The sequence below is a fragment of the Rhododendron vialii genome, chromosome 9a (genome assembly GCF_030253575.1).
Source record: "Rhododendron vialii isolate Sample 1 chromosome 9a, ASM3025357v1".
NCBI classification, from domain to species: Eukaryota; Viridiplantae; Streptophyta; class Magnoliopsida; order Ericales; family Ericaceae; genus Rhododendron; species Rhododendron vialii.
In genome coordinates this window covers 4877620-4904215 of record NC_080565.1, presented here as the reverse complement: position 1 = coordinate 4904215, position 26596 = coordinate 4877620, and the positions used below count along the sequence as shown (strand labels likewise).

Sequence of the window (26596 nt, the reverse complement as noted above, 5' to 3'; positions counted from 1 at the left end):
TACCATTAATCCTACGGAGAAACAATTCATATTCAATAGAAATTCTTGATTTATCATGGTATCAGAGTGCGGTTCGTGCTCTTCTTCTTCCGCATAAAACAAACTGGAGGAACACAACAGCTTCAATCTTTTGTCCATCTTTACCGACATGGCCGATGCCCAAAAGAAGATTCAGAAATTAATTTCTGATATCTCCTCGCCTTATTTTTTGCACTTTGCTGATCATCCTCGAAATCCCTTTGTTGATGTTGCCTTGACCCACACAAACTATGGGTCTTGGAATCGTGCTATCACCATGGCTCTTTGTGCGAAAAATAAATTAGGCTTCATCGACAACTCACTCCCGTCCCCAACAGATGAGGATATTAAGCCCCTTTGGAAACGAGTTTCAACAATGGTTCTTTCATGGATGCTTAATAGCATCGACAACTCGATCACGCCAAGTTTAACAAGTTGTTGCCCGCCATATGAACTGTGGTGTGAACTCGAGTCAAGATTCACTCAAGGCAATAATGCTACCATCTTCAAAATCCAAAGGGAGATCGGCAATCTTCAGCAAGGTAATCTCAATATCACTAATTATTACAACAGCTTCAAGACACTTTGGGATCAACTTGATGGTATCGATCCACCTCCGGAATGTACGTGTAACACCGCCAAGGCATGGCAAAAAAAGGTGTCGAATGGACGTGTATACCAACTTTTGATGGGCATCAATGAACCTTATCACGTTCTTTGCACTCAAATTCTCGCCATGGATCCGCTTCCCGACCTTGGGAAGGTCCATGGCTTACTAATCTCGGAAGAACACACCAAGACTCCACAACTCATCCCCACTATTCAACCCATCCAAGAAGATTCGGCTCTGATGAGTCAGAAAATTCAGCCTCAACAAAATCGGCCCAAACCCAACAATGGGCAGCAGTGAAATCCGCAAGCTCCCCATTTTTTTCCACAAAATCAGACAAGAGGCCAATCTTATACCCAACGCCAACAGCCCATTTATGCTGGACCTACACCTCGCCAACAGCATCCTTCAGCCCGCAATAATCAATCCCGCCAACCACAGCACACCCAACGACTTGACCCGCCAACTCAACCCAACAAAGATTTGAATGCTCTATGCACTCATTGCAACCGTACGGGTCATTACAAGTCGGGCTGTTTTAAGCTCATCGGGTACTCGGATTGGCTCTTCAACCGCCTTCCGAACCAGTCCAATTATGCAGCACAATCATCCATCATGGATTTCAATCCTCACTTGAGTCCCGCCGAGGCATCCCAAGCATATGATTTTTACGATAATCCGTCTGCACTATTTTCTGGTAATACCAATTTTATTTCACATGATTGGATTATTGATAGTGGGGCCTCATCTCACATGACGCCCCATCTATCCCTTTTTAACTCATATACAGTCTCGGATAAAATTTTGCCAGTTCGATCAGCCTCTGGTTCTACTCATTCTGTCTCCCATACAGGAAAAATAAATGTCACCCCTTCGATCACTCTCTTTGATGTATCACATGTCCCAAGCTTTCGTTTCAATTTATTATCTGTACAAAAATTATCCCGTGACCTTAAGTGCATTGTTTTCTTTTTTCCCAATTTTTGCCTCTTTCAGGACCTGAAATCGAAGGCTGTGATTGGAGCGGGTGAGGCACGCAATGGCTTATACTACCTCCGCACATCACTCTCCACCGCCCTTGCAGCTCTAATCGATGATTCCTCCCTATGGCACCAAAGATTAGGTCATCCATCACCTGCCAATTTACCTCGTTCTCTTATTAAACGCACTACTAATAATACTTGTCCTTGTGATGCTTGTTTGCGCGGCAAACACACTAGACTACCTTTTAATTTAATTCTCAATAAAAGTGATATTCCGTTTGCTCGTATATTTGTTGACATTTGGGGTGGCTATCATACTCCTTTAACTTGTGGTGCTCGTTATTTTCTTACAATAGTCGATGATTGCGCACGCACTACTTGGGTGTATTTATTGTGTTACAAATTGGATGCTTTTTCCAAAATTCAATTTTTCCTCAACATGGTCAGAACACAATTTAATACCAAAGTTAAATGTTTTCGTTCGGACAATGGCTCCAAATTCATCTCTCGTGCAATTCTCAAACTATTTCACGACAATGGCATTTTACAAGAACTAACCTGTGTTGATACACCACAACAAAATGGTGTTGCTAAGCGTAAACATCGTCACATATTAAATGTGGCTCGCTGCTTACGTTTCCACGCCCATCTTCCCATTGTGGGCACGCGCCCCCGGAAATTCTATTTGTGAAATCGGGCGCGGCCCCCTTTGTGTGTTTGGAAAAGCGCGGCGAAACGCATCGATTCAGAGTCGCCACTCGGGTTTTAGCGGTGAGAGCACCCAAGGAACCGAACTCGAAAACGTTTGCCATGTTTGTTTGATTTTTGAAAAAGGCATAGACCGGTCCGTCGTCACCTTCGATATCTGAGGTTCGGGAGCCATGTTACGAGAGGGGAAGGGTTTTATGGCACCCCTCTCGCCCAATCCGGAGATCGGTCTCTACTCGGGCATTTTATAAAACATTTGCATTTCTCTCATTTGATCATTTTTCAGCCAGTTAGGGCGGGGGAACAGTTAATGGGGATTAAAGCACTGTAACGAGTTGCAATTATGTGACGAAATGTTTATGGATGGCTTGATTGCAATGCTAAATATAGATTGAGAACAAGCACTGAGCAAACTGGACAAACTGCAGTACGCTGCCCCGCAGGGGCGTGAGCAAGCTCTACCAGCATGCACTGGCCGAGCCACTGCATGTTGATTTTACTTGCGCACGCCACAGGGAGACTGGCGTACTCCACTCATCTAGTTTCTCAGTCCTTGTTTGCAACCCTCTGGGCTCTGGAAAAGGACCAGCGCACACCCAGGACAAACCATGCAGTTAAATAAGCAGGATATATATATTTATAGACAGATGAGATGGCTTGAAGCCATGAAAATAGACAAGAAACCCCCTAAACAGAATGGGGACAGGAAGGAGGCCAAGATTAAGCTAAGACGCAAGGGCCAGCCACTGGATCCCAGCTTTAACTGCCGTACGCCAGTCATGGAGTGCCGTACGCACGTTTGACCTTAATCCAGTGCTTGGCTTTTGCATCATCTGGGCTCTGGAACATGACCAGAAGGATCCCAGAGGTCTTTTAAGCAGATAAGAAGTGAGTATTAACTACTACATCTAAACAGTTCTAAATATACAGAAAGCGGTAAACTGGTTATTTAGCATGCAAGGGTGATTGACAGGAAGATAAAACGACAAAAATGGTAGTCCATGATCCCCACGCCAGTAGTGCTCGTTCTACCATGACTGGCGTACGGCATACGGTTACTGGCGTGCGCCATGTATCACCCCATACGTTTGTCGTATTTTGCCAGTTTGAGGCCAGGACTAGTATTACTTACCAGCCTGGGCCTCACTGGTTCCCCTCAGGGGCCAAAAACAGAAAGGGACACAAAGGTGGTATACCTTTTTGTTTGAGGAGTGAAGGTGGTGTTGAACTTAAAGCTTGGAGAGGGAAACTTAGATGGTGACTGGATATCAGTAGGGTGTGTGGAAGTGGGCTGTTTTCCTTTCTTTTTCAATGGGAGAAAAAGAGGTGGAAAGCAAGAAAGGAGGAAGAAGAGAGCTTTTTTCTTCTTAATGAGGCCAACCCCTTGCAAATGAATGCAAGGGGGGTATTTATAGGGGAGAGAGACTGAGATCAGTCTGGTGCTAGGGCCTGTTTGGCTATCTTGGGGCAAGGTTGGAGCCTTTCCATGCATTAAATGCATGGGACTAGTTGATGGGGGGTGTAGGAGAGAGGGGGAGCGGGCCTGGCCGATATAATCATCAGGGGCGCTGTAGCCGACGTCAGGGTGGCAAAAAAGTCCCGCCCAAGTGGCTGAATAAAGTTGATTTGACTGGGTTTGACTGGCGTGCGCCACTATTAACTGGCGTGCGCCGGTAAAAGCTGGGCCACTAGTCGATGACTGACACGTGGCAGATGACTGGCGTATGCCTGCAGGACATTGGCGTGTGCCAGTTTGGTTTTGCTGGGGCTGTTTGGCTCTGGTTTGAAGGGTTTGATATGGGTTTTGAAAGAGGCTCGGGACCCTCAAAGTTCAAACACACCTTTGTCCTTAAACTGTCTTCGACTAAAATCATCATTGGGGAAAACGAAAGATCGACAAATAACGTTATCTGGATAGTCCAGAATGGGGTGTCTACAGAAGCCCCCCTTTGACGGCACTTGAAGCACCATTGACCGGAGACAAGTAACGTCAAAGGTTTCCTAGACACCCTCTTCAAGGCTATCCAGAATGCAAGAATTTTGAAGAACCTGTTTGATTCGACGTCGGGGTGGATAGACCGCTGCTTCGCTGTCTTTGATAGACAGATCATAGAAATGTGGACTCTCTTGGGGGAATGATCCTTTTGCAAAAGCATCGACTCTGTTGGGGAAAGCAGATTGTGGGACGGATAGATCGTCTTTGGTTTGAACCTGGACGAACGGATCGTCGCTGGTTTGAAATTGGACGGATGGATTGTCGTTGATCTGAAATTGGACGGGTAGATCGTCGTTGATTTGAACTTGGACGAATGGATCGTCGTTTATTTGAATTTGGACGAATGGATCGTCGTTGATTTGAAATTGGACGGGTGGACCGTCGTTGATTTGAAATTGGACGGGTGGACCGTCGTTGATTTGAAATTGGACGGGTGGCCCGTCGTTGATTTTGAAATTGGACGGATAGATCGTCGTCGATTTGAACTTGGACGGGTGGACCGTCATTGATTTGAAATTGGACGGGTGGACCGTCGTTGATTTGAAATTGGACGGATAGATCGTCGTCGATTTGAAATTGGATGGATAGATTGTCGTTGATTTGAAATTGGACGGTTGGACCGTCGTTGATTTGAAATTGGACGGGTGGACCTCTGCCTGGGAACGGGTCCAAAGTTTTTCCAAAATGAGTTGGGCTTCCGCTTGGGGAGGCATTTCAGCACGGGACATGGATTGGGCCTGAGGCCCACAAATTACTAGCGTACGGCATAAACATACTGGCGTACGCCACCAATCTTAGAGATCCGAGCCCAGACCCGGCCCATTCGTCCCATACGTCGTATGAGATGCCGAACCAGTGCAGAAAACCGCCATTCGTTTCGTTTTGAACTCCGAACTCTCAAAAACTCTCTCAAAATCCCAATCTTTTCCCTAATCCTTCATCCTTTTCTTACAACACACATACCCACATTCTCCCATGGCTGATTCCGGCGAAGGTGGCGGCAATGGGGGTAATGGCGGTGATGGAGGTGGTGGTGACGAATTTCGACCAAGGGGTGAGCCCGAGGGCCCTCAAATCGGCGATCAAACGCCAGGCGAAGCCCCGTCGGCGACTGGTGTAGGGGTTTCTGGCGGCTCGAGCGGCGGCGATGGCCATGCAAAAGAGGTGGTTGGTGGCGAGGAGGGGCGTACGCCAGGAGGGATAAGGCGTACGCCAGGTTCTGTTGTGATAGTGGGTCCACAGGTTCGTCGATTGGATCCAAGCAGTGGGGTAGAGGGCTTAGTGATCACGGGTCTGGGCTCGGTTGGAGCCGGCGGCAGTGGCAGTGGCAGTGGTGATGATGGTGATCGGTCGGAGACGCCGGTGAGAGATCCGGCGAGGGGCAAGGGCCCGGTGGTTGAAGAGGGAGCATCCGGAGAGGTACCCGTGGAAGGGGCTGAGTTCCGGCCTGCAGTGGGGTCTTCGGCACACGTACCCATCACTCGAGGGGATTTTGCCGAATTTGTGTCCGAGGAGGAACTTGGCCGGTTGCTCCGGGAGAACCCGGGGGTGGTGGCTGCTATGTTGGCTGCACGGGAGGACAGGGCCCGACAGGTCGAGAGGGCGCAGGAGGAGGATCGCTTGAGGGAGGAGGCCGAGAGGGCCAGGGCCGAGGAGGAGGCCTTTGCGAGCGAGACCGAGGCAGCGGAAGAGGCTCAGGGGGAGGTGTGGTCCTTTGAGCGAACGGTGACGCTTGCAGAGTCCGCACGACTGGCACCCCGTGCTAAGTTTGACGCGGCCACCTATGCCTTGCCCGAGCCACACGTGTTCATTCCGTCTGGGGTTGATAGCCTGGCACCTTTAAGGGAGAGCTACGACGCAGAGCTTGTTCTGAGAGACCCTCAGAGACACCTGTCCGTGAACTGGGCGCAGGTATTCCTTTGAACTTTTTCTTTGATATGCATGTCTTGTCATTTGAATCCAAATGTAGTTTTGAACTGTCGTAGCTTAGTTTGCAATGCATGTTGACTATAACCCTGAACTGTAACTTGATAGAGAAAGTAGAACCTTGAATAGCGTACCTCGACTTTTGAAACTTAACTTGAATGATAGAACACTCGAAGTAGTTGAATCGACTTGCGGGATGCCCAATGACTTCGACAAAACGGTTAGTGCCAAACTCGAATCGACCATAAGTGGCTTTGCCTTGATAGGGTTGTCTTTTGAACTTGAGCTCGATTGGATAAACTTGAGAAAAGAGAGGCCCTGTAGCTCGGAATCTGACTAAGAAATACCTTTGAATTGATTCGACTGATAGCAGAACTGGATAGGAGAATACAAGTGCCCGGTAGCTTTGTTCGACCTTTATGATACCTGTTTCGACTGTAGAGTTGCTCTTTGATATTCTGAATTCGACTAACTGTTTGGATTGCAATTACTGATGAAACTCTTTCTGCTGTCTGTCTTTGTTGTGCAGAGGGGGGCGGCCAGCACTCGGGGCCACGGAGGTCCAGCGAGCTCGCTTGAGTTGTACAGGAGCTTGCCCGAGCGAGTCAGGGCCTTAGTTGACGCGGCAGGGTTCCGGCCGTTTATCCTTACGCTGACGGCCGTGAAGAGCGATCACGCTCTGCTGACAGCATTGGCCGAGAGGTGGTGGGATTCCTCGAATACCTTCCACTTGCCGATTGGGGAGATGACGGTGACCCCGTCTGACTTTGCAGCGCTCACGGGCTTGAGGGTAGGTGGAGAGCTTATCCCGTTTGACTCAGAGATTTACAGGGATCCCGAGGCTCTGGAGTGGTTCTTAGGGCAGGCGCCAGCGGGTGAGGCAGAGACCATCCATTATGACCAGTTCAAGCGGTATTTGCACGGGAGGGAGCCGGAGTCAGACTTGGGGGCGGAGCAGATGGCGAGGGCCTACTTGTTGTACTTGTTCGGGGCTACCTTGTACCCGAACAAACGATCCATGGTGCACCTGTCCTACTTACCGGCCTTCCATGACTTAGGCGCAGCTGCAAGGTTTGACTGGGGAGGAGCAGCTCTGGGTGCCTGCTATAGTTTCATGGGAGAGTTCTCGCGCGGAAAGAAGGCGACGGCCGGCTACTGGAGGGTGTGGGAGGTAAGAAGCAAAGCTTGTCATTTACTTCCCGCTTTTCTAATTCTTGCACTTGTCTTTAATTCGCCTATGAACTGTATTCTGATGCCTTGATTGTCTGACCATTTGCAGCTGTGGGCCTATGAGGTGCTGAAGATGTACCCGCCGGAGAATAAGTGCCCGAACCTGAGGATGCTCCCTCGTGCCATGATCTGGGGTCCCATGTATAGCGGCAAGAAGAAGTCGAAAGGGAGCCTCCTAGCCTTCCGGTCGTACCTGGACGAGCTGTCGGGTACTCAGGTATGTAACATGCCAAACTGATCATCGTGCCCTTTTGAATTGCTTTAATGCTGTCGCTGATGTTTTAAAATCTGTGCCATTGTCCTGCAGGTGGATTGGAACCCGTGGAGTAGCGCCGAGCCTGAGCCTGAGTACCTAGCACAGAGCAGGGTTGTGACAGCAAGCCGGGTGTTGTTGGAGTCTGCTTTTGGGTGGCGGTGGTACCTCGGTGACCGGGTGACACGGCAGTCACTGGGTTCTCTTGAGTACCAGGTGCCTAGGCCACTGCCTCCTCACGCTTCTCATACGGACAAGTACACGCTGGCCGAGCTGAGGCGTTTCACTGTTCCGGCCGGGCTTGCTGCTTTTCTGAGGCCTGGGCGTGACTATGCTGTCTACCGGAGGCAGCGCTTGGCTAGGCCGCTTGGAGTGCTGGAGCATGTTGCCATGCAGAGCGAGGCGCTTGAGGCTGGCGAGGAGAGGCGGAGCCGGGAGAGCAGGGCAGCTCAGCCGAGAGAGAGGAGCGACTATGCTACAGCGACGGGGCTGCCTCGGCTTTCTTGGACCCTAGCCGTGCGGGACGCGGAAGGAGAGGAGGCCGTAGTTCGGTTCGAGCCCGCCAGGACAGACCCAGCAGAGATCACAGGGCCGGTAAGACATTCCTTTATCCCTTTGTAGTTTCCGTATTTCGCTTTCAGTATGTACACTTGGCTTGTATTCTGATTTTGCCCCCAAAACATGCCACAGGCTCAGATAGAATGGGTATGGGAGGCAGCTCGCCTGATAAAGTCCATGGAGAAAGAGTTCCACAGGATAGCCGGCGGCGCCCCTTTACGGTTGCAGCACCCACCACCAGCCCCAGCTCCCGTTGAGCAGCCTCAGGTATAACTTTTTCCCTTTTACTTTTGACTAGAATTGCTTTTGTCATTTCCTGCACCCAGCATTTCGATGTATACAATATGCACAATGTATGCTAACTGAATTGAATGACTATGCAGGGACACGCTAGGGTGGCTCCTAGGAGAAAAAGCGTGCGGCCTCCCCCAGCAAAGAAAGCAGCTTCGAGCTCCTCCCGGCCAGCGGCAAGGGTGGAACGGGGAGTGCAAATCACTCCGGCCAGCGAGGAGCTCCAGTTCCGCCGGGAGCTGAGGAAGAGGCCTGCAAAGAAGAAGCTTGCCGAGGGACCCTCTCAGAAGAAAAGGAGAGAAGAAGAAGAGGCAGAGGAAGAAGAGGAAGAGGGGACGTCCCTCAGCAGCGGCTCTGACTCAGCGAGCGACCCTAGGTTCCGGATAGACCCTCGAGAGGTAGAGGATAGCGAGGACGACGACGACGAGGAAGACCTTTTTGATGACTGAGGGCTATCACCGAGCCTTAGCTCATTTTGCCAGTACTTGCCACTTTTGAATAGATACTTTGACACTTCGACATTTTGGATGGGGCCTGCGTGCCTCTTGATTTTGTGGGCGAGTGTGCCCTGATACATTTAGCTCTGCCCGGGCCGTTGTGCCGTTTGATACTTGATACATTTCCACCGTTAGCTTTGACACAGTAGTATATAACATATGCATTTTCTGTTTTATCGCTTTCCCATTACTTTGATGAGACTTGGTAAAGGAAAAGAACAAAACATCCGCTAATATCTAACATGCATTGATGAATACATCGAGTCGACAACAGACACTTGTATACGCACATAATCGACTTAGCTCGAAGAAAATATGGACAGAAGAGTCCTAGGATACGACACGTATCCCAGACATGCGGGGGATACGGGAGTTTTGGGCGCCGGTAGGCCGAACTCCAAGATTCTCCCCGGGGAAAGAAACTGACCCTTTTGAAAGGTAACATAGGTGTATAATGACTTGCACGAGCCATCAAAGCCGGTAAAATCGCCCCGGTGCAAGGGAAAAACTAAGAAAAAGCTAAAAATGCAGCAAAAATGGACATAAGACGCCAAAGATGACTCGATATGGTCCCGGACTGAAACCGACACCCCCACACAATCACATAGGGCCTATGTAACATGTATGGTATGACAAAACTTGGCAAAAGCCCCGGAAATGAGTTTTGACCTCCCGTATCCTTGATTTTAGCTTGAAACGGGCCACTGGGGGTCCAAGATCTTCATCGGGCGTGGCTTTTAAAATCCGACGCCTTCCCACAGTCTTAAATGGTGTTTATGGCTTGTAGGAACCCACAAACGGCCAAAACCAGCCTCGGAACTGAAAATGAACATGCGGAGGTAGTAGCTGCTGCAAACTGGTTTCTGGTGAAACCTACTGGCGTACGCCAGAAGTTGAGGGCCGTACGCCAGTAAGTGGGGGACACGGACACGCCAGTTATAAACTGGCGTACGTCAGGTTTTTAAACGCCAGATCCACTTGACTGACCAACTGTCCTTTTTCAGGGGCCACTTTGTTTTTACTCCCACACGGTTTCTGAGTTCTCAGGGGGCAGTGTCCTTTGCAGAGGGGAGGTTTGAAAGTTTGCATGATGCTTTGGTGGCTTATTGGTGATGAAAGGGCAAGGCCAAGGCCTATAAAGCAGAGGCATAAGTATTGTAGTCTTCAGGACTGCATTGCTTCCCCTTTTCCCCAGTATATTTCAACATTTTGCCATGGATAACCCCCTCCCAACTTTGCTTAGGCCCTGGTTAACACAATTTCTAGGTGTCGACATGCTCAACTTTCAATATCACGGCCTTGCCTCGTTCCGTTTTCTGCGGCATGTGCCACTCCGCCCAGCGCTCCTGCAGGCTGCTCTCAGATTCTGGGATCCGGACGTCCATGTCTTTCGCTTTGGCGACGACGAGATGTGCCCCACTGTTGAGGAATTCCAGGCGTACCTTCGGACCTTCTCGTCCCCTACGCTTGTAGTTCCGCCCTACCAAGCGAGCATGCCTAAACTGTTGGCCAATTCACTTAACATTTCCCGGGGCCTGGCGAATACTATCCTCGAGGGCGGCCAAATGAATACCCTGCGGTTGATCGAAATGTACAGCTCGGACGGCGACTTGGATAGTAATGACGCCCAGGCGCGCCGCCGCTTCGCCTTGGTAATCTGCTTGCTGGCCGCCTATTTGCTCGTGCCGGCCCACGGGCAGGTCAGCCCTTCATTGGTGAGCATTGCTGCACAGATGGGGGCACGAAGGAACGTGATCCCTTTGGTCCTGGCTGAGACACTCTCGGGTTTGGACTTGGTGTATACGGGCCAGTCGGCCGTTTTCAGCGGCAGCCCGCTTTTGCTTCAGGTAATCTCACTCAGCTCACCTTTTTTCGGTTTTTCACACGTTCTAATTTTACCTCGACGCTCGGCTTAGGCTGCTCCCTAGCTCCTTACTTGTCTTTTCGCTCAGGTTTTATCTGATTTCTTACTTGTCTTTTCTCTCATGCAGTTGTGGCTGTCGGACAAATTGAATCTACTGCACCCTCCGGTGGCGGGTTGGAATCTCTTTCCGAAGAGGATTCATCAGAGGGAGATGCGCTACCCTGACATGGACATAGAAGGCTGGTACGAGTTCATGCGGCAAATGCAGTCTGACGAGATTGCTTGGAGGTGCCCCTGGTTGGATCTCCCGGACATGGTCGTTCATTCCGATGGGTTCGACAGGGTGGTGATCGCGGGACTGTCGAGCTTTACTTTCTACATTCCCGGCCGTGTTCTTCGACAGTTGGGCGCTTCTCAAGAGAACCATCGTATCAGCATTGGGGACTTCCGTGTCCCGAATTTCAACGCTCAAACACTCAGCGGTTACCAACGGTGCTGGGGCCTTAGAGCCCTTCAGGCTGAGATGCCGGATTTTGCAACAGGGCTAAAGAGCCGCTATAGACAGTGGCTGAGAGCAGATGTGCATGCACGGGAAAATATTGACTGACTCCGGGCCACTTTGCTATGCTTAGAATAAACTGCGAGCCGTTAGGCTTCTTAAGCATTTTGTTCTGTTTTTCATGCTTCAACTATTTTTAAGGCTTTTATGCTCAGCTTATGTATTAGAAGTAGTAATTTGCAATAAAGTCGAAAGACAACGGGTTTCCCCCTTTCTGATTCTCTTCAGTGCTGCCTTTGACTTGTGCTCGACCTCCTCGAACTGCGATATTGACCCAAAAATGTCGAACCTGGATCGAAACTTTAATGGAATGTGACCGAATCTCAAGGTGAGATTGCCTACGTATCCCTTTTCAGGGAATCAGGTCAGAACGTAGTTCAGGCTAAGGTTCGCTCGTGTATTTTACCTCTCCTTTTACGCTCTAACTTTTGCCTAGTACCGCCTTTTCAGGTTTTCGGTCTAGCGAGCTTTCGACTTTTGCCTATTTATTTTTTGCCTAGCACCGCCTCCTTAGGTTTTCGGTCTAGCAGGCTGCTCTAACTTTTGCTTGGAATCGCCCACCCTTGTGGTTTTCGACCCAATGAGCATCTCTCAGGGATAATAACGTTTGAGCTGATCCAGGTTGACCAAGGTGTTGAATTCATTGCCGTCGAGGTCGATGAGCTTAGCAGCACCCCCGGATAGGATGGTCTTGATGATGTACGGCCCGGATCGCTTCGGCCTGAATTTCCCGCGGGGATCAAACACTGGAGCCCGGATCTCCTTTGTGACCATGTCTCCTTCAACCAAGCCCCTGGACTTCACCTTTTTGTTGAATGCTCGAGCAACTCGACGCTGATAACCCTGAACATGATACAAAGCCCGGAGTCTTCTCTCATCAAACAACATCAATTCGATAAACCTTCCGCTTAACCAGTCAGATTCCTCAAGACCGCTTTCGACCATGATTCTCAGCGACGGTACCTCAAGCTCGATGGGAAGTACTGCCTCCATCCCATAGACTAAAGAGAAAGGAGTTGCACCAGTTGAAGTGCGGATAGACGTCCGGTACCCCCAGAGGGCGAGAGGCAACTGCTCGTGCCAATCCCTTGCAGACTCGGCAGTCTTCTTGATGATCATCTCGACATTCTTGTTTGCAGCTTCGACCACCCCATTTGTTTGCGGGCGATAGGTCGTTGAACGGTGGATCTCGATACCAAATTCCTCGAAGAGCTCCAGAACCCTCCCTTTGAAATGACTTCCGTTATCGGATACGAACGCCTGAGGAACTCCGTACCGGTAGATGATGTTCTTTCGAATGAACTAAGCAACCTGAACCGTTGTCAGTGTCTTGTAAGACTCAGCCTCGACCCATTAGGTGAAATAGTCTATCGCCACTAGTATGAACTTATGGCCGTTTGAAGCAGACGGTCTGATCATCCCGATAACATCGATGCCCCAAACAGAGAACGGCCATGGTGAAGTCATGCCATACAGCTTAGACGGAGGGACATGCTGCAAGTTTGCGTGGATTTGGCATTTGTAACAGCGCCGGACATAGTCGATGCACTGCGTCTCTATTGTAGACCAGTAATAACCCTGCCTGAGGATTTTCCTAGCGAGCATGACGCCGCTCATGTGAGGCCCGCAGACTCCTTCGTGAACCTCCTCCATTATCTTTGTTGCCTCGACGCCGTTGACACAGAGCTTGTGCATTCCGCAGTGCGACCTTCGATACAGCTTCCCCCCACAGATGATGTACTGAGAAGCTAGCCTCTGCAAGGCAATCCGGTCCTTCCTCGTGGCCTCGGTAGGGAACTCGCCACGCTCCACAAAGTTCCAAATGTCATGGTACGATGGTAGGCCATCATCGACATCATCAATGGCGTTGATATACTCGTAAGCGGGCAGGTCCCTCTGTTCAATCACGATTGGCCGCAACTTAACACCTATTGGAAGTTCGATCATTGAAGCCAAAGTCGCCAAGGCATCGGCGAACTAATTCTTCAAGCGTGGGACATGGGTGAAAGTCACCTTATTGAAGCGAGGAATCAGTTCTTCCAAATCTTGGTGATAAGGCTTCAGCTTTTCTTCACGAACCTTCCAATCTCCATTGGCTTGGGAAACCACCAAGTTCGAATCGCCAATTACTTCCAACTTCTCGACTCCTAAAGCGATAGCAGCTTCCATTCCGACGATGCAGGCCTCGTACTCGGCTTGATTGTTGGTGACATCGAAATTCAGCTTGAAAGCGAGCGGAATGTGAGCGCCGGCGGGCGTGATTAGCAACACTCCAATCCCAAATCCCCTTTGGTTAGCAGCCCCATCAAAATAGAGCGTCCATACTTCCTCGACCACTGTTAGAACCTCTTCGTCGGGGAATGTGAAATCCACGTCCTCCGGGCCGTCGATCGGGTGATCGGCTAGAAATTCGGCCACAGCGCGCCCCTTTACAGACTTCCTCGTGACATGTTGGAGTTTGAACTCAGCCAGCAGAAGCAACCAACGTGCTAGCTTATGGGTGAGTGCAGGCTTCTCGAATAGATACTTGATAGGATCCATCCGAGAAATCAGTCTCACCGAATAGGCTAGCATGTAGTGTCTAAGCTTTCTTGTAGCCCAAACTAGCGCCCAACACGTCTTTTCCAGAGGGGTATAGCGCTCCTCAGATCCGACCATCTTCTTGCTCAGGCAGTACACAGCCTTCTCGACCCCATTGCTTCCTTCCTGTGCTAGCAGACACCCCATGGCTGTTGAAGAAACGGACAAATAGAGAATCAAAGGCCGACCCGGCGTTGGCGGCATCACTACCGGTGGGCTCTGCAAATACCTCCGAATAGACTCGAAAGCGGTCTGGCATTTCTCCGTCCATTCAAATGGGACCCCTTTTTTGAGCAAATGAAATAACGGCCCGCAGGTTAGAGTTAACTTGGAGATAAACCTACTGATGAACTGGACCTTCCCTAGAAAACTTCGCACAAATTTTTCAGATTTGGGCGGCTCCATCTCAAGAATTGCTTTGATTTTGGAAGGATCTACTTCAATTCCCCTCGCGGTGATCAAAAACCCTAACATTTTTCCTGACGTGACCCCAAACGTGCATTTTTATGGGTTCAGGCGCACATTGTACTTGCGGAGCCTTTCGAGAAATTGCCTGAGCGTCGGGAGATAGTCTTTTTCCTCCTTTGCCTTCACAATCATGTCATCGACGTAGATCTCGACGGTCTTATGGATAAAATCGTGAAACAAGGTCGTTTGAGCCAGTTGGAAAGTGCACCCGGCGTTCTTCAGCCCAAACGGCATTTTTACATAGCAGTAAGTGCCCCATTCTGTGACAAACGTCGTTTTCTCTTGATCCTCGGGTGCCACAGAGATCTGCTTGTATCCGGAGAATCCGTCGACAAAAGAGAGCAAGGCATGCCCCGCCGTGTTGTCCACAAGCACGTCAATGTGTGGCAAAGGAAAACTGTCTTTGGGGCTTGCCTTGTTTAAGTCCCGGAAGTCGACGTAGACTCGGATCTTTCCATCCTTCTTAGGAACGGGCACGATGTTGGCCACCCATTTGGGGTACTCTGCAACCCTTATGAACCCTGCATCAATCTGCTTTGTAACCTCTTCCTTGATCTTCTGAACCCAATCCGGCCTCATCCTGCGGAGCTTCTGTTTGACGAGGACAGCCCTAGGCTCCAACGGGATTCGATGCTGCACTATTTCGGGGTCGATGCCGGGCATATCCTTGTGAGACCACGCGAAAACCTCGGGAAATTCCTTGAGGAGCTCGATCGTTCCGGCATGATTTTCCGGGGATAGATTTGCACCGATTTGCATCATGCGGGGGTCATCCTCATCTTTCAAATTTACAAAAATTACTTCTTCTTTTAGAGGCCGAGCACGCCTTTCGTCTTCCTTTTCGATGAGGGAACGCAACTCAGCCGGGATATCCCCGTCGAAGTCTGTTCCTTCATCGTCAGTGTCGACACAGTTTATATAGAAGCTAGCAAAGTAGTCAGAAGTAGGATCATGCATTTCATAAAACCCCACAGGGTTGCCAAGTACAACAGACTCGAACTCGAAGTAAAAGCTACGACGTGGAAGGCCAAGAGGCACAAACTCCGACTCTGAGCTAGACTTAGACTTGACAGACTCTGTGGCAGACTCAGACTCATCGTCAATGCATGTTAGACGCGGAGTGAAAATGCAGTTATTGAGACTTCCCTGTGCCTTCACGATGAGAGAGGTAGGATCCACGAGAGCATCTGAGGAGTCGGGCCCGAGCACCAGCACTTCAGCTTCTTCACCCTTGCCAACCAAACCTACTTGGGAGAACAGCATCTCCAGACCCCCTTGATCGAAAGCCTTCAGCCAGTCAAACTCTCCCTTGGTCTGACCCAGCTGCTTCTCGAACTCCCTTTTGGCCAGTTTTTCTTCGGCCGTCTCGTCATCGGACCAGGTGTCCGCAGCAAATATTTCAAATCCCGGCAGCCAAGTGGAAGTCTCCGGGTCCCAAAACGGCTCCCTCTATCCCGAATAAGCAGAGCCTCCTCCCTCTCGCACAAAGTAGCTGTCGGGGTTACCAAAAAGGGTTCGAGGTTTTCCTGTGTCTTTCCTCTTTTCGGCGTCTTTGGCCGGTGGAGTGTAACCAAGACCAAAGCGACCCTTGTTGGAAGGAAAGACAGGGAACTCAGCGATCCCTTGTTGGTTGACCCCGAGTCCTAGGCCCGGCATGAATGACATCTTCCTCATTATTTCGAGGACAGTTGAGCTTATGGTGAAGTCATCATCCATGGCAATGGCGAGGACTGAGCCAGATGTGTCGAAAGAGAATCCCCCGAAGTCCGAGTCTTCTTCCCCGTGCATAATGCCCAAGACAGGTGTGCCGTCATCCGTGAGCGGGCGGATCCCAGCGTCCGCGCAGATTGTTAAGGTTCCGGTAGGCAGCCCCAGCATGACTTTCTGGTGCAGGGTTGAAGGTACAGCCATAATGTCGGCCCTATGAAGCCAAGGCCTGCCAAGCAGCAGGTTAAAGGTGGCGGGGACGTCGACCACGTGGAATTCTACATCCATTTCGAAACCCTCAGCATCCAATTTCAGCATCAGAGTTCCTTCCACCATGCGGCGAGTGCTGTCGTATGCCTTGACGGCCAGATTGGATGGCGTTAGGTCACTCTTGGAGAATCCCAAACGATAGGCAACCCTCATCGGGCAAATGTTGATGGCCGAGCCGTTGTCAATTAGCACGGTTGGCACCCAATGTCCCCGGCACTTGACGGTGATATGCAGCGGGCGGTTGTGGGCGGTTCCCTCGACGTGCAGATCCCTTTCGGTGAAAGTGACGGAGTGCTTAGAGAGAAGTGGCAGCACGAGGGCAATCATGGCCTCGGGGGTGATGTCGATTGGTACAGTGAGCCGGGCCAACGCGGAGGACAGCTTCTCACGATGCTCCTTTGATGACGATATCAGGCCCCAGATATAGACAGCGGCCGGAATCCGTTCGAGCTGCTTCAAAATGGCGTCTTCTTCTGGAACCCCATTTGGAAAGAGCGGATCAGTTCTTTGAGCAGCGGGAACAGTGGCCTTCTGACCGGGCGGATTGGACGAGCTTCCAGCCTGGAGGTTGGATGGCTGAAACACTCAGCCGCTCCTAGTGACGTTGGCCACATCCCACCAAGATGATGAGTCAATAGAACCCCACAGATCGGCTGGTACTTCTTCCAGCTTGCGCTTCCCTCTGTCCGTTGATGCCACCGTTGCAGCCGAGTTTGTCCCCAGAGCGGTGTCCCATTCCAAGTCCTCCATCACTAGACCTTCCCAAAAGGCGGGATCCTGTGCAGCCTCTTCTTCAAATGGCGCTCCCGGGTTAGTGACGAACGGAACGTCCCAAAATCCTCCATCGACGAGAGCAGCATTGACGGTCCACACTTCGTTCCCCATGTTCAGGTCGACAATGTTGTCGACGTTCCAAATATCAGCTGGCGGTGAGGTCTTAACGGTCTCTTCCGCATCCCAGAGGTCGGCCGAAAGCGCATCTAGAACCATGATTGAGCAATCATCCCCGGGAGCAGAAACAATAGGGCAAGGCTGTTCCACAGAGACGAAGTCGAGGGTAGGATCGAATTCATGGATGCGACGGTCGAGCGCGTCAGCAATAGAATTTACCAAGGGTAACATGGCGCCTAGTGGGCGACGAATGTCGGGCACAATCTCCCCTTCTTGGAACTGGTCCCAGTACTTCTCACCAAAGTCGTTTTGGTCCACATCAACCTCGAGACCTTGACCCAATTGCCATCCATCAGGCTGTGGATCCCACACGAATTCCTCGGCTTCCACTTCGACTTGGTTTAATTCGGGCTGGTAAAAGAGCGCGAACAGAGAGAGACCATCTAGAGGGTCAGCCTGCGCCGCGTTCCATTCTACCTGCCACTGGTCTAGCCATACTTGATTGACCTGAGGGTGCGCGGGAAACCCCATGTTATACTGTTCAGTCCAATCACTGCAAAGCTCTTCCCACTCCTGGGCTTTGTCCTCCATGGCCCAACCGGCCACCATCATGTTGATGCTTGGTTTGGAGGGAAAGGGTACAACTGGTCTTGGGTTGAAGGTTGAGGTAGTATGGTCGGTGGGGTTGAATATGGTGGAGCTAAGGTTTATCTGGTTCACTTGAGGGTTAGGGTCATGTTTGGGTAAGGAGTTGGAGATGACATTGGGCTTTGTGGGTGGAGTCGGAAGGGTGCCATTATCCACCAAATCCTGTATCGCATGGCGGAGGCGATAGCAGGAGTCGGTGTAATGGCCGGGCATTTGGTGGTACGCACAGAAAGCGTTGGGGTTATGGCTAGGGGGTGGATTTTGAGGAAGTGGAGTTGGGGCTAGAGGCCTGAGGTGCCTGGTTTTGATTAGCTTCTCCAACACTGAGGAGAGAGGTGCCTCGAAGTTGGCGAAGTTACGGGGTTGATTACGGTTTCGGGGTCTTTGAGGGGTCTGAACTTGGTTGATGTCGGCAATGTGGTTAGAGCTTTGAGCAGAGGGGTTGTTAGCAGAGTTCGCGTTGGCGTAGCTGTTGCCACCGAACAAAGCAGTGCTGTTCCCGGTGTATGCACGGGGCTTTGATTTTGAGGCTGAGGTGGAGGAGGAATTGTCATTCCTGGGAAGAACGCCGGTTTGAAGGGCTTCTTCGATGGCCAGCCCGGAGTCATAGAAGGTTTCGAAATTTGCGCCCTGGACCAACACGAGGTTTTTGGCGAAGTCAGGCTGCAGATTACGAGAGATGATGCGGATTTGATCCTTCTCGCTTGGGCGGTCGGGCATGAGAGCGGCCTTGGCTCTCCATCTTTGGATAAAGTCTGCAAAGGACTCCTTTGCAGTCATCTTGGTGGATTCCAACTCCCGAGTGGTCATTTTGAGTTGGGCGTTGTAGCTATACTGGGTATTGAAGGCCGTGCCGATGTCCTCCCATGTCCGCCTCTTGGAGATGTCGAGCGACAGGAACCATTGGAAGGCGGGACCGGTGAGAGTTTGCGGAAATAGCTGAGCCATGGCATCCTCCCCGACGCCGTGTAGCTTCATGGCTCCATGATAGGCCAACAAGTGAGTTTTCGGATCTCCAGTACCGTCGAACTTTGCAAAGTCGGGCATTTTGAACCGATCGGGCAGCCGGGCATTCGGAAATGGGCAGAGGCGGTCCATGTCTAGTACTCCCGACCCTTTTCTTTCGGATTTGGCAACGGCTTCTTCCAACTTGGCCATTTTGGCGACTAAGGCTGCCACTTCTGGGCTTGGAGCGGGATTCTCAACCAGCGGTTCCTCCTGGCCAGCGGCTCCCTGTTCACGCCTTTCACCGCCTTCCCCTCCTGCTACAAGGGGAAGTCACTCCTCGATCAGGGTTTGAAGATTGGCCATAGAGGCGTCGGCCTGGTCGGCTCTCTGTTGCATGATGGCCAGGTTGCGCTGCAGATCGGCTAGGACGGTTGCAAGATTCGGAGGTGGGACGTCCGCCATGGTTAGTACCTCTGTTTTAACAAGCTTGGGAGATGGTGGCGGAGATGGAGTAGACGGAGGGGACTCCTGCGGAGTAGTCGGTGGCGAATCCTCTCGTGACACAGTGCAGGCCAGAGCTTCCGTTGCGGTCGACTGAAAGACGAACCCCAAATCAGATCCTCAAACAGACTCGACGGACGGTCCCAAGTAGGTTTGGCTCTTGATTTCGGAATTCTGCTTTGACATCGGCATGACTAGACGGCAAAGTACAAGAGCTCAGTGACAGCTTGCAGTCATTTTATTTGAAAGAAACGACAAGAATGGAAAAATGATCATGCCAACGTCGTCGGTGTCCTCCTAGACTCTAGAACTAGGGGGAGTCTGCTTCACGCCACCCGGACAGTTGCCATAGAATCCTCGAATTTTCTTTTCGACGGTGTATCCTTGATTGAATCGAATGTTACTAAGGGATGCCAAAACAGCCTAAGCCTTTGGCCTTCTCCCTTCTCGAGGTTTCAAAGTTTGATTTTGGAACAACTCGGTGTAGATGTCATGATACCGTAACCGAAATGGCGTAAGCAGCACTGTGCCGGAGCCTGGTGTAAGTGATTAGCACTTTTAACCTGAGTGGTGTAAGCATCATGCCATTTTCTCCGTTGTTCCTAGTTTTCGGTTTGAAACCTCGATGGGGTTTTAGACAATGACTTAGAAAGTATTGATTTCCCGAAGCCACATTGATTAAGGACTTTGAAAATTTTAGTAACGTGCAACATCGAGATGCACGACTCGTCATCGGTCCAAGGCAACGCCGAGCGGGCGCAAGACAGACTCGACAAAAGACATCCTAAAAGCCGCCCTAGCATGCTCCAACGCAAAAACGGCCATGAATGTATGTACAATCATGCGATAGGGAAAGCGGTAACAGATATGGGGTTGGAAACACGTAATCCTACCCTGCGGGTTCCTGTCTTATGTTGAAAGGTTCTAGTGCTTTGTAAACGCTGTAGAGGCCGGTTTTGGCTTAAAGGGGGTTCCTCTGACTAGAGCCGCGATATACCTCCCATTGCAACGCGTGGAGCAAAGCAATGGTCGAACGGTAGTACGACTCATCATCATCCAAGGTTGTTGGGCGTTCGAGGACCCCGGGCTCCAGTAAACTGTGCCGGTTACCCAAAATACCTCAACGGGGCTGACCAAACATCGATACGAACGGAAAATGCCGAAGAATGATTCAATGAGAGAGAAATGCAACGCTTTTGAAAACAAATGCCTTTTGAAGCTTGGCTCACTTTTGTTAATTGATACTTGTAGAAAACTACACAAGAGAACAATAGTAAAAGCCCCAGTTCGGATTGGTCGGACGCTGAGATCCTGTTACGTTACATTCCGTTCTTCAGTAGCGCGAAGCGTACTGTTTTGACAAGCTTTTGAAAATTGTTCAATTATGTATTAATCGCCAAATATCAATCAACGCAATGATCCCCAGCAGAGTCGCCACTGTGGGCACGCGCCCCCGGAAATTCTATTTGTGAAATCGGGCGCGGCCCCCTTTGTGTGTTTGGAAAAGCGCGGCGAAACGCCTCGATTCAGAGTCGCCACTCGGGTTTTAGCGGTGAGAGCACCCAAGGAACCGAACTCGAAAATGTTTGCCACGTTTGTTTGATTTTTGAAAAAGGCATAGACCGGTCCGTCGTCACCTTCGATATCTGAGGTTCGGGAGCCATGTTACGAGAGGGGAAGGGTTTTATGGCACCCCTCTCGCCCAATCCGGAGATCGGTCTCTACTCGGGCATTTTATAAAACATTTGCATTTCTCTCATTTGATCATTTTTCAGCCAGTTAGGGCGGGGGAACAGTTAATGGGGATTAAAGCACTGTAACGAGTTGCAACTATGTGACGAAATGTTTATGGATGGCTTGATTGCAATGCTAAATATAGATTGAGAACAAGCACTGAGCAAACTGGACAAACTGCAGTACGCTGCCCCGCAGGGGCGTGAGCAAGCTCTACCAGCATGCACTGGCCGAGCCACTGCATGTTGATTTTACTTGCGCACGCCACAGGGAGACTGGCGTACTCCACTCATCTAGTTTCTCAGTCCTTGTTTGCAACCCTCTGGGCTCTGGAAAAGGATCAGTGCACACCCAGGACAAACCATGCAGTTAAATAAGCAGGATATATATATTTATAGACAGATGAGATGGCTTGAAGCCATGAAAATAGACAAGAAACCCCCTAAACAGAGTGGGGACAGGAAGGAGGCCAAGATTAAGCTAAGACGCAAGGGCCAGCCACTGGATCCCAGCTTTAACTGCCGTACGCCAGTCATGGAGTGCCGTACGCACGTTTGACCTTAATCCAGTGCTTGGCTTTTGCATCATCTGGGCTCTGGAACATGACCAGAAGGATCCCAGAGGTCTTTTAAGCAGATAAGAAGTGAGTATTAACTACTACATCTAAACAGTTCTAAATATACAGAAAGCGGTAAACTGGTTATTTAGCATGCAAGGGTGATTGACAGGAAGATAAAACGACAGAAATGGTAGTCCATGATCCCCACGCCAGTAGTGCTCGTTCTACCATGACTGGCGTACGGCATACGGTTACTGGCGTGCGCCATGTATCACCCCATACGTTTGTCGTATTTTGCCAGTTTGAGGCCAGGACTAGTATTACTTACCAGCCTGGGCCTCACTGGTTCCCCTCAGGGGCCAAAAACAGAAAGGGACACAAAGGTGGTATACCTTTTTGTTTGAGGAGTGAAGGTGGTGTTGAACTTAAAGCTTGGAGAGGGAAACTTAGATGGTGACTGGATATCAGTAGGGTGTGTGGAAGTGGGCTGTTTTCCTTTCTCTTTCAATGGGAGAAAAAGAGGTGGAGAGCAAGAAAGGAGGAAGAAGAGAGCTTTTTTCTTCTTAATGAGGCCAACCCCTTGCAAATGAATGCAAGGGGGGTATTTATAGGGGAGAGAGATTGAGATCAATCTGGTGCTAGGGCCTATTTGGCTGTCTTGGGGCAAGGTTGGAGCCTTCCCATGCATTAAATGCATGGGACTAGTTGATGGGGGGTGTAGGAGAGAGGGGGAGCGGGCCTGGCCGATATAATCATCAGGGGCGCTGTAGCCGACGTCAGGGTGGCAAAAAAGTCCCGCCCAAGTGGCTGAATAAAGTTGATTTGACTGGGTTTGACTGGCGTGCGCCACTATTAACTGGCGTGCGCCGGTAAAAGCTGGGCCACTGGTCGATGACTGACACGTGGCAGATGACTGGCGTACGCCTGCAGGACATTGGCGTGTGCCAGTTTGGTTTTGCTGGGGCTGTTTGGCTCTGGTTTGAAGGGTTTGATATGGGTTTTGAAAGAGGCTCGGGACCCTCAAAGTTCAAACACACCTTTGTCCTTAAACTGTCTTCGACTAAAATCATCATTGAGGAAAACGAAAGATCGACAAATAACGTTATCTGGATAGTCCAGAATGGGGTGTCTACACCCATCAAATTTTGGGGTGAATGTATCTTAACGGCAGTTTATCTTATTAACCGAACTCCCTCCCACACTTTAAAAAATCCCTCACCATATGAACGCCTTTTTCGTAGAACCCCAAATTACAACTTTTTACGTGTTTTTGGATGCTTGTGCTATGCACATACATCTCGTGTTGGTCACGACAAATTTCAACCCCGCAGTGTTCCCTGTGTGTTTTTGGGATATCCTCCCCGCCACAGCGAATACCGGCTCTTTAATCTTGACACGAACACATTTTTTATCTCTCGAGACGTCACTTTTTTTGAGAATAGTTTCCCCTTTCATATCCAAAGCCCCCATTATATCCCACCCCCCGCAAACCCGCTACCTAGCCTCACCGACATTTACCCAGCTGAACCCCTTTGTCATATTAACCAGCCCATGCATGGCACCAGCCCTCAACCTCCTCTTGAACCCCCATCAGAATCTCTCACACAATCCACCACCTCATCGGCCACACCCACCGACCCCATTCCACCCAACACCAATGCTAGTTCACCACCCATAGCAGTTCCCTTCCGGCCATCCCGCACTCATCGCCCCCCGAGCCATCTTCAGGACTACATATGCCCTACCCTTCCCACAGCCACAGCGGCCTCCACCCATGCTCCGCCTCAGTCTTCAGGTACGGTTTACCCACTCAGTCATTTCATTTCCTATTCACATCTTTCCCTATCTCACTTTTCTTTTCTCTCGGTTTTATCTAACTCTCATGACCCTTCTTCATATAGCCAAGCAATCAAGCACCAACATTGGCGTGATGCCATTTCTCAAGAACTCAATGCACTTGACAAAAACAAAACTTGGTTTCTTACCCCTCTTCCCCATGGCAAAACACCGATTGGCTGTAAATGGGTTTTTAAAACTAAATTAAAAGCAGATGGATCCGTAGAATGATACAAAGCACGCTTGGTTGCCAAAGGTTACACTCAAGTCGAGGGATTGGATTACCATGACACTTTTGCGCCTGTCGCAAAGTTGGTCACTGTTCATTGTGTGCTTGCTATTGCAGCTACTCGCAAATGGCACTTACACCATTTAGACGTCAACGATGCTTTTTTACATGGTGACCTCCACGAGGATGTTTACATGTCTCTCCCTCCAGGATATGGCCGACAGGGGGAGACACGTGTCTGTAAGTTACAAAAGTCACTCTATGGGATCAAACAGGCATCCCGAAATTGGTACTCTAAACTGTCCACTGTCCTTCTCTCCGCCGGTTTTAAACAATCCCAGGCTAATCACTCTCTCTTTACTCGCCGAACTGGTTCTACCATTCTTGTTGTTCTAGTTTATGTTGATGATTTACTTGTCACAGGCAATGATTTAGTATCCATCCGCCACCTACAGGGGTTCTTGTCAAGTAAATTTCAGCTCAAGGATCTTGGGAAGCTTAAGTATTTTTTGGGTATCGAAGTTGCTCGCTCTGCCAAAGGAATTTTTATTAATCAGCGCAAATGCATTCTTGACATCCTTGCCGATGCCGGTCAAACCGGATGTCACCCAGCTTCTTCCCCGATGGAGCAACATCTCAAACTCACAGCTAATTCTGGTGAACCCCTCACGGATCCGAGTTCCTACCGTCGACTCATTGGCCACTTGATCTACCTCACCATTTCGCGACCAGACATCACTTTTGCCGTTAATCTACTTAGCCAATTTATGCAAACTCCACGGGTTCCTCACCTGGATGCTGCTACTCGCATCCTTCGCTACCTCAAGGGTACCACCTCCCATGGCTTACTTTTTTCGGCCGATTCTGATCTCACTATCACTGGTTACACAGACTCGGATTGGGCCAGTTGTCCTATGACTCGTTGCTCGACTACAGGTTATTTCATTACTCTTGGTGGCAGCCCCGTCTCTTGGCGCACTAAAAAGCAGAGTGTCGTCTCACGATCCTCCGCCGAAGCCAAATATCGGGCCATGGCTTCGACCACTTGCGAATTATTGTGGCTTCATGCTTTACTACGCGATTTGGCGGTTCCTCTCTCATCTCCAACAAACCTCTATTGCGACAATCAGGCCGCCTTGCTCATTGCCCAAAATCCGGTATTCCATGAGCGCTCCAAACACATTGAAATCGACTGCCACCTCGTTTGCGAAAGGGTCCAACAAGGTCTTCTTCAGCTTCATCACATTGCTTCCACTGATCAACTCGCGGACATTTTCACCAAGGCATTAGGGGTTGACCAATTTCGCCACCTGACGTCCAAGATGAGCATTACGCCTCTCCATGCTCCATCTTGAAGGGGAGTATTAGCGGACATCACGGGAAGATCGCTCCACACACGGCAGCAATCAATTAGGATCATGATTAGTCCCATAATTATTGGATTATTATTTTACATTCCATACTTATCCTTTCCTAGTTACTTGCATCTCTTTCCTATATATGTATGACTGTATTATACCATTAATCCTACGGAGAAACAATTCATATTCAACAGAAATTCTTGATTTATCACATAATTTGAGGTGTGAACAATAGGGGAGAGAGAGAGAGAGAGAGAGTACATTCAGTCTATGACAAAAGCAAAATGCATATTTTAAATCAACTAGGATTATAAAAGCATAATTTGAGGTGTGAACAATAGGTACATAGTTGACTTTACAATCAAAACAAAGTAAGACATTAAACAAGAGACAAATCCAGTAAACTGTAAATATAATTAAAAAGAAGAAGAAGAAAGAATCACACGTTTGTATGGCTTTTTTGCACGGATGGTCCTCAAAATATTTTCTAAATGTCAATTTGGTCCCATTATACAAATTGCATCTATATATTGCATCTCCAACAATGTGCGTCTAAATGGTCGACCATACGTCTAAATGGTCCATGAGACTAACTAGCTCCCATTGGTGTTCACTGTCAAGTGCAGGGGTATTAATGAAACTTTGTCTTTAAACTTCGGCTAATTTTTACCAATGGTCCCCAAATTATTAGCGAGATGGTAATCTGGTCCTCAATATATAAAACGTGTCTTACTTTTTGACCACACAAAAATTAACCCAAATCACTAAACAGAATGGGTCGCGGCAAGAACATTTTCCTGAGCAATGCACAATCATAACCAGTACCACATATCCACCTCAACCGTCATACCACATCTTCCCTGTCACCTCCCAACCTACAAATACCACAGTCGTCACCTAACCCCATTGTCTAACGCTCTATTAATAGAAAAATTCTAGATTCATGCAACAACCTTCTGAAACATAGAAAGTTGCCATATCTATTCATTCTCGCGTTGCCTATTCGCCATCGCTATTTCGATGACCACCATTTATGTCTGTTCAATCACGTTTCGCCAGTATATGTGTGTGTGATGTGTGGGCGGCATCAGAAGGCAAGAGAAACGAGCATGGTGGCGTGGTGGCTAGTGCAAATGGGGAGCGATGACTAACCCTGTGATGTCCCAGTCGTTAAGGGTGGAGAATGTGCTGACGTGTAATGGCTATTGGTAATGGTGGCCGAGATTGGTTAAGGTTTTGATTTGGATCCTAGGGGTTGTGCAGATGGAGAAGATAAGTGGCACTTTGTAGTTTATTTGAAAAAAGATGTGATTTGTATGTAGGAGACCAAATTGATATTTTGCTAATACTTTGAGGATCATTTAAACGTGC

At 49.6% G+C, this 26596-nt stretch overlaps 1 protein-coding gene across 1 annotated transcript; it reads left to right on the top strand.

Annotated features, from left to right (window-relative positions):
* Positions 1-45: 45 nt before the first annotated feature.
* Positions 46-25341, top strand: LOC131299959 (uncharacterized). Its single transcript, XM_058325548.1, has 2 exons — positions 46-560; positions 25089-25341. The coding sequence occupies exons 1-2, from the start codon at positions 149-151 to the stop codon at positions 25217-25219; spliced, it is 543 nt and encodes a 180-aa protein (XP_058181531.1). The 5' UTR covers positions 46-148; the 3' UTR covers positions 25220-25341.
* The last annotated feature ends 1255 nt before the right edge of the window (positions 25342-26596 follow it).

Coding starts and splice junctions, on each gene's coding strand:
- LOC131299959 (XM_058325548.1), top strand. CDS start 149: ATGGCCGATGCCCAAAAGAAGATTCAGAAATTAATTTCTGATATCTCC. Junction 561..25,088: donor GATCGGCAATCTTCAGCAAG/GTAATCTCAATA, acceptor GGGTCCAACAAG/GTCTTCTTCAGCTTCATCAC.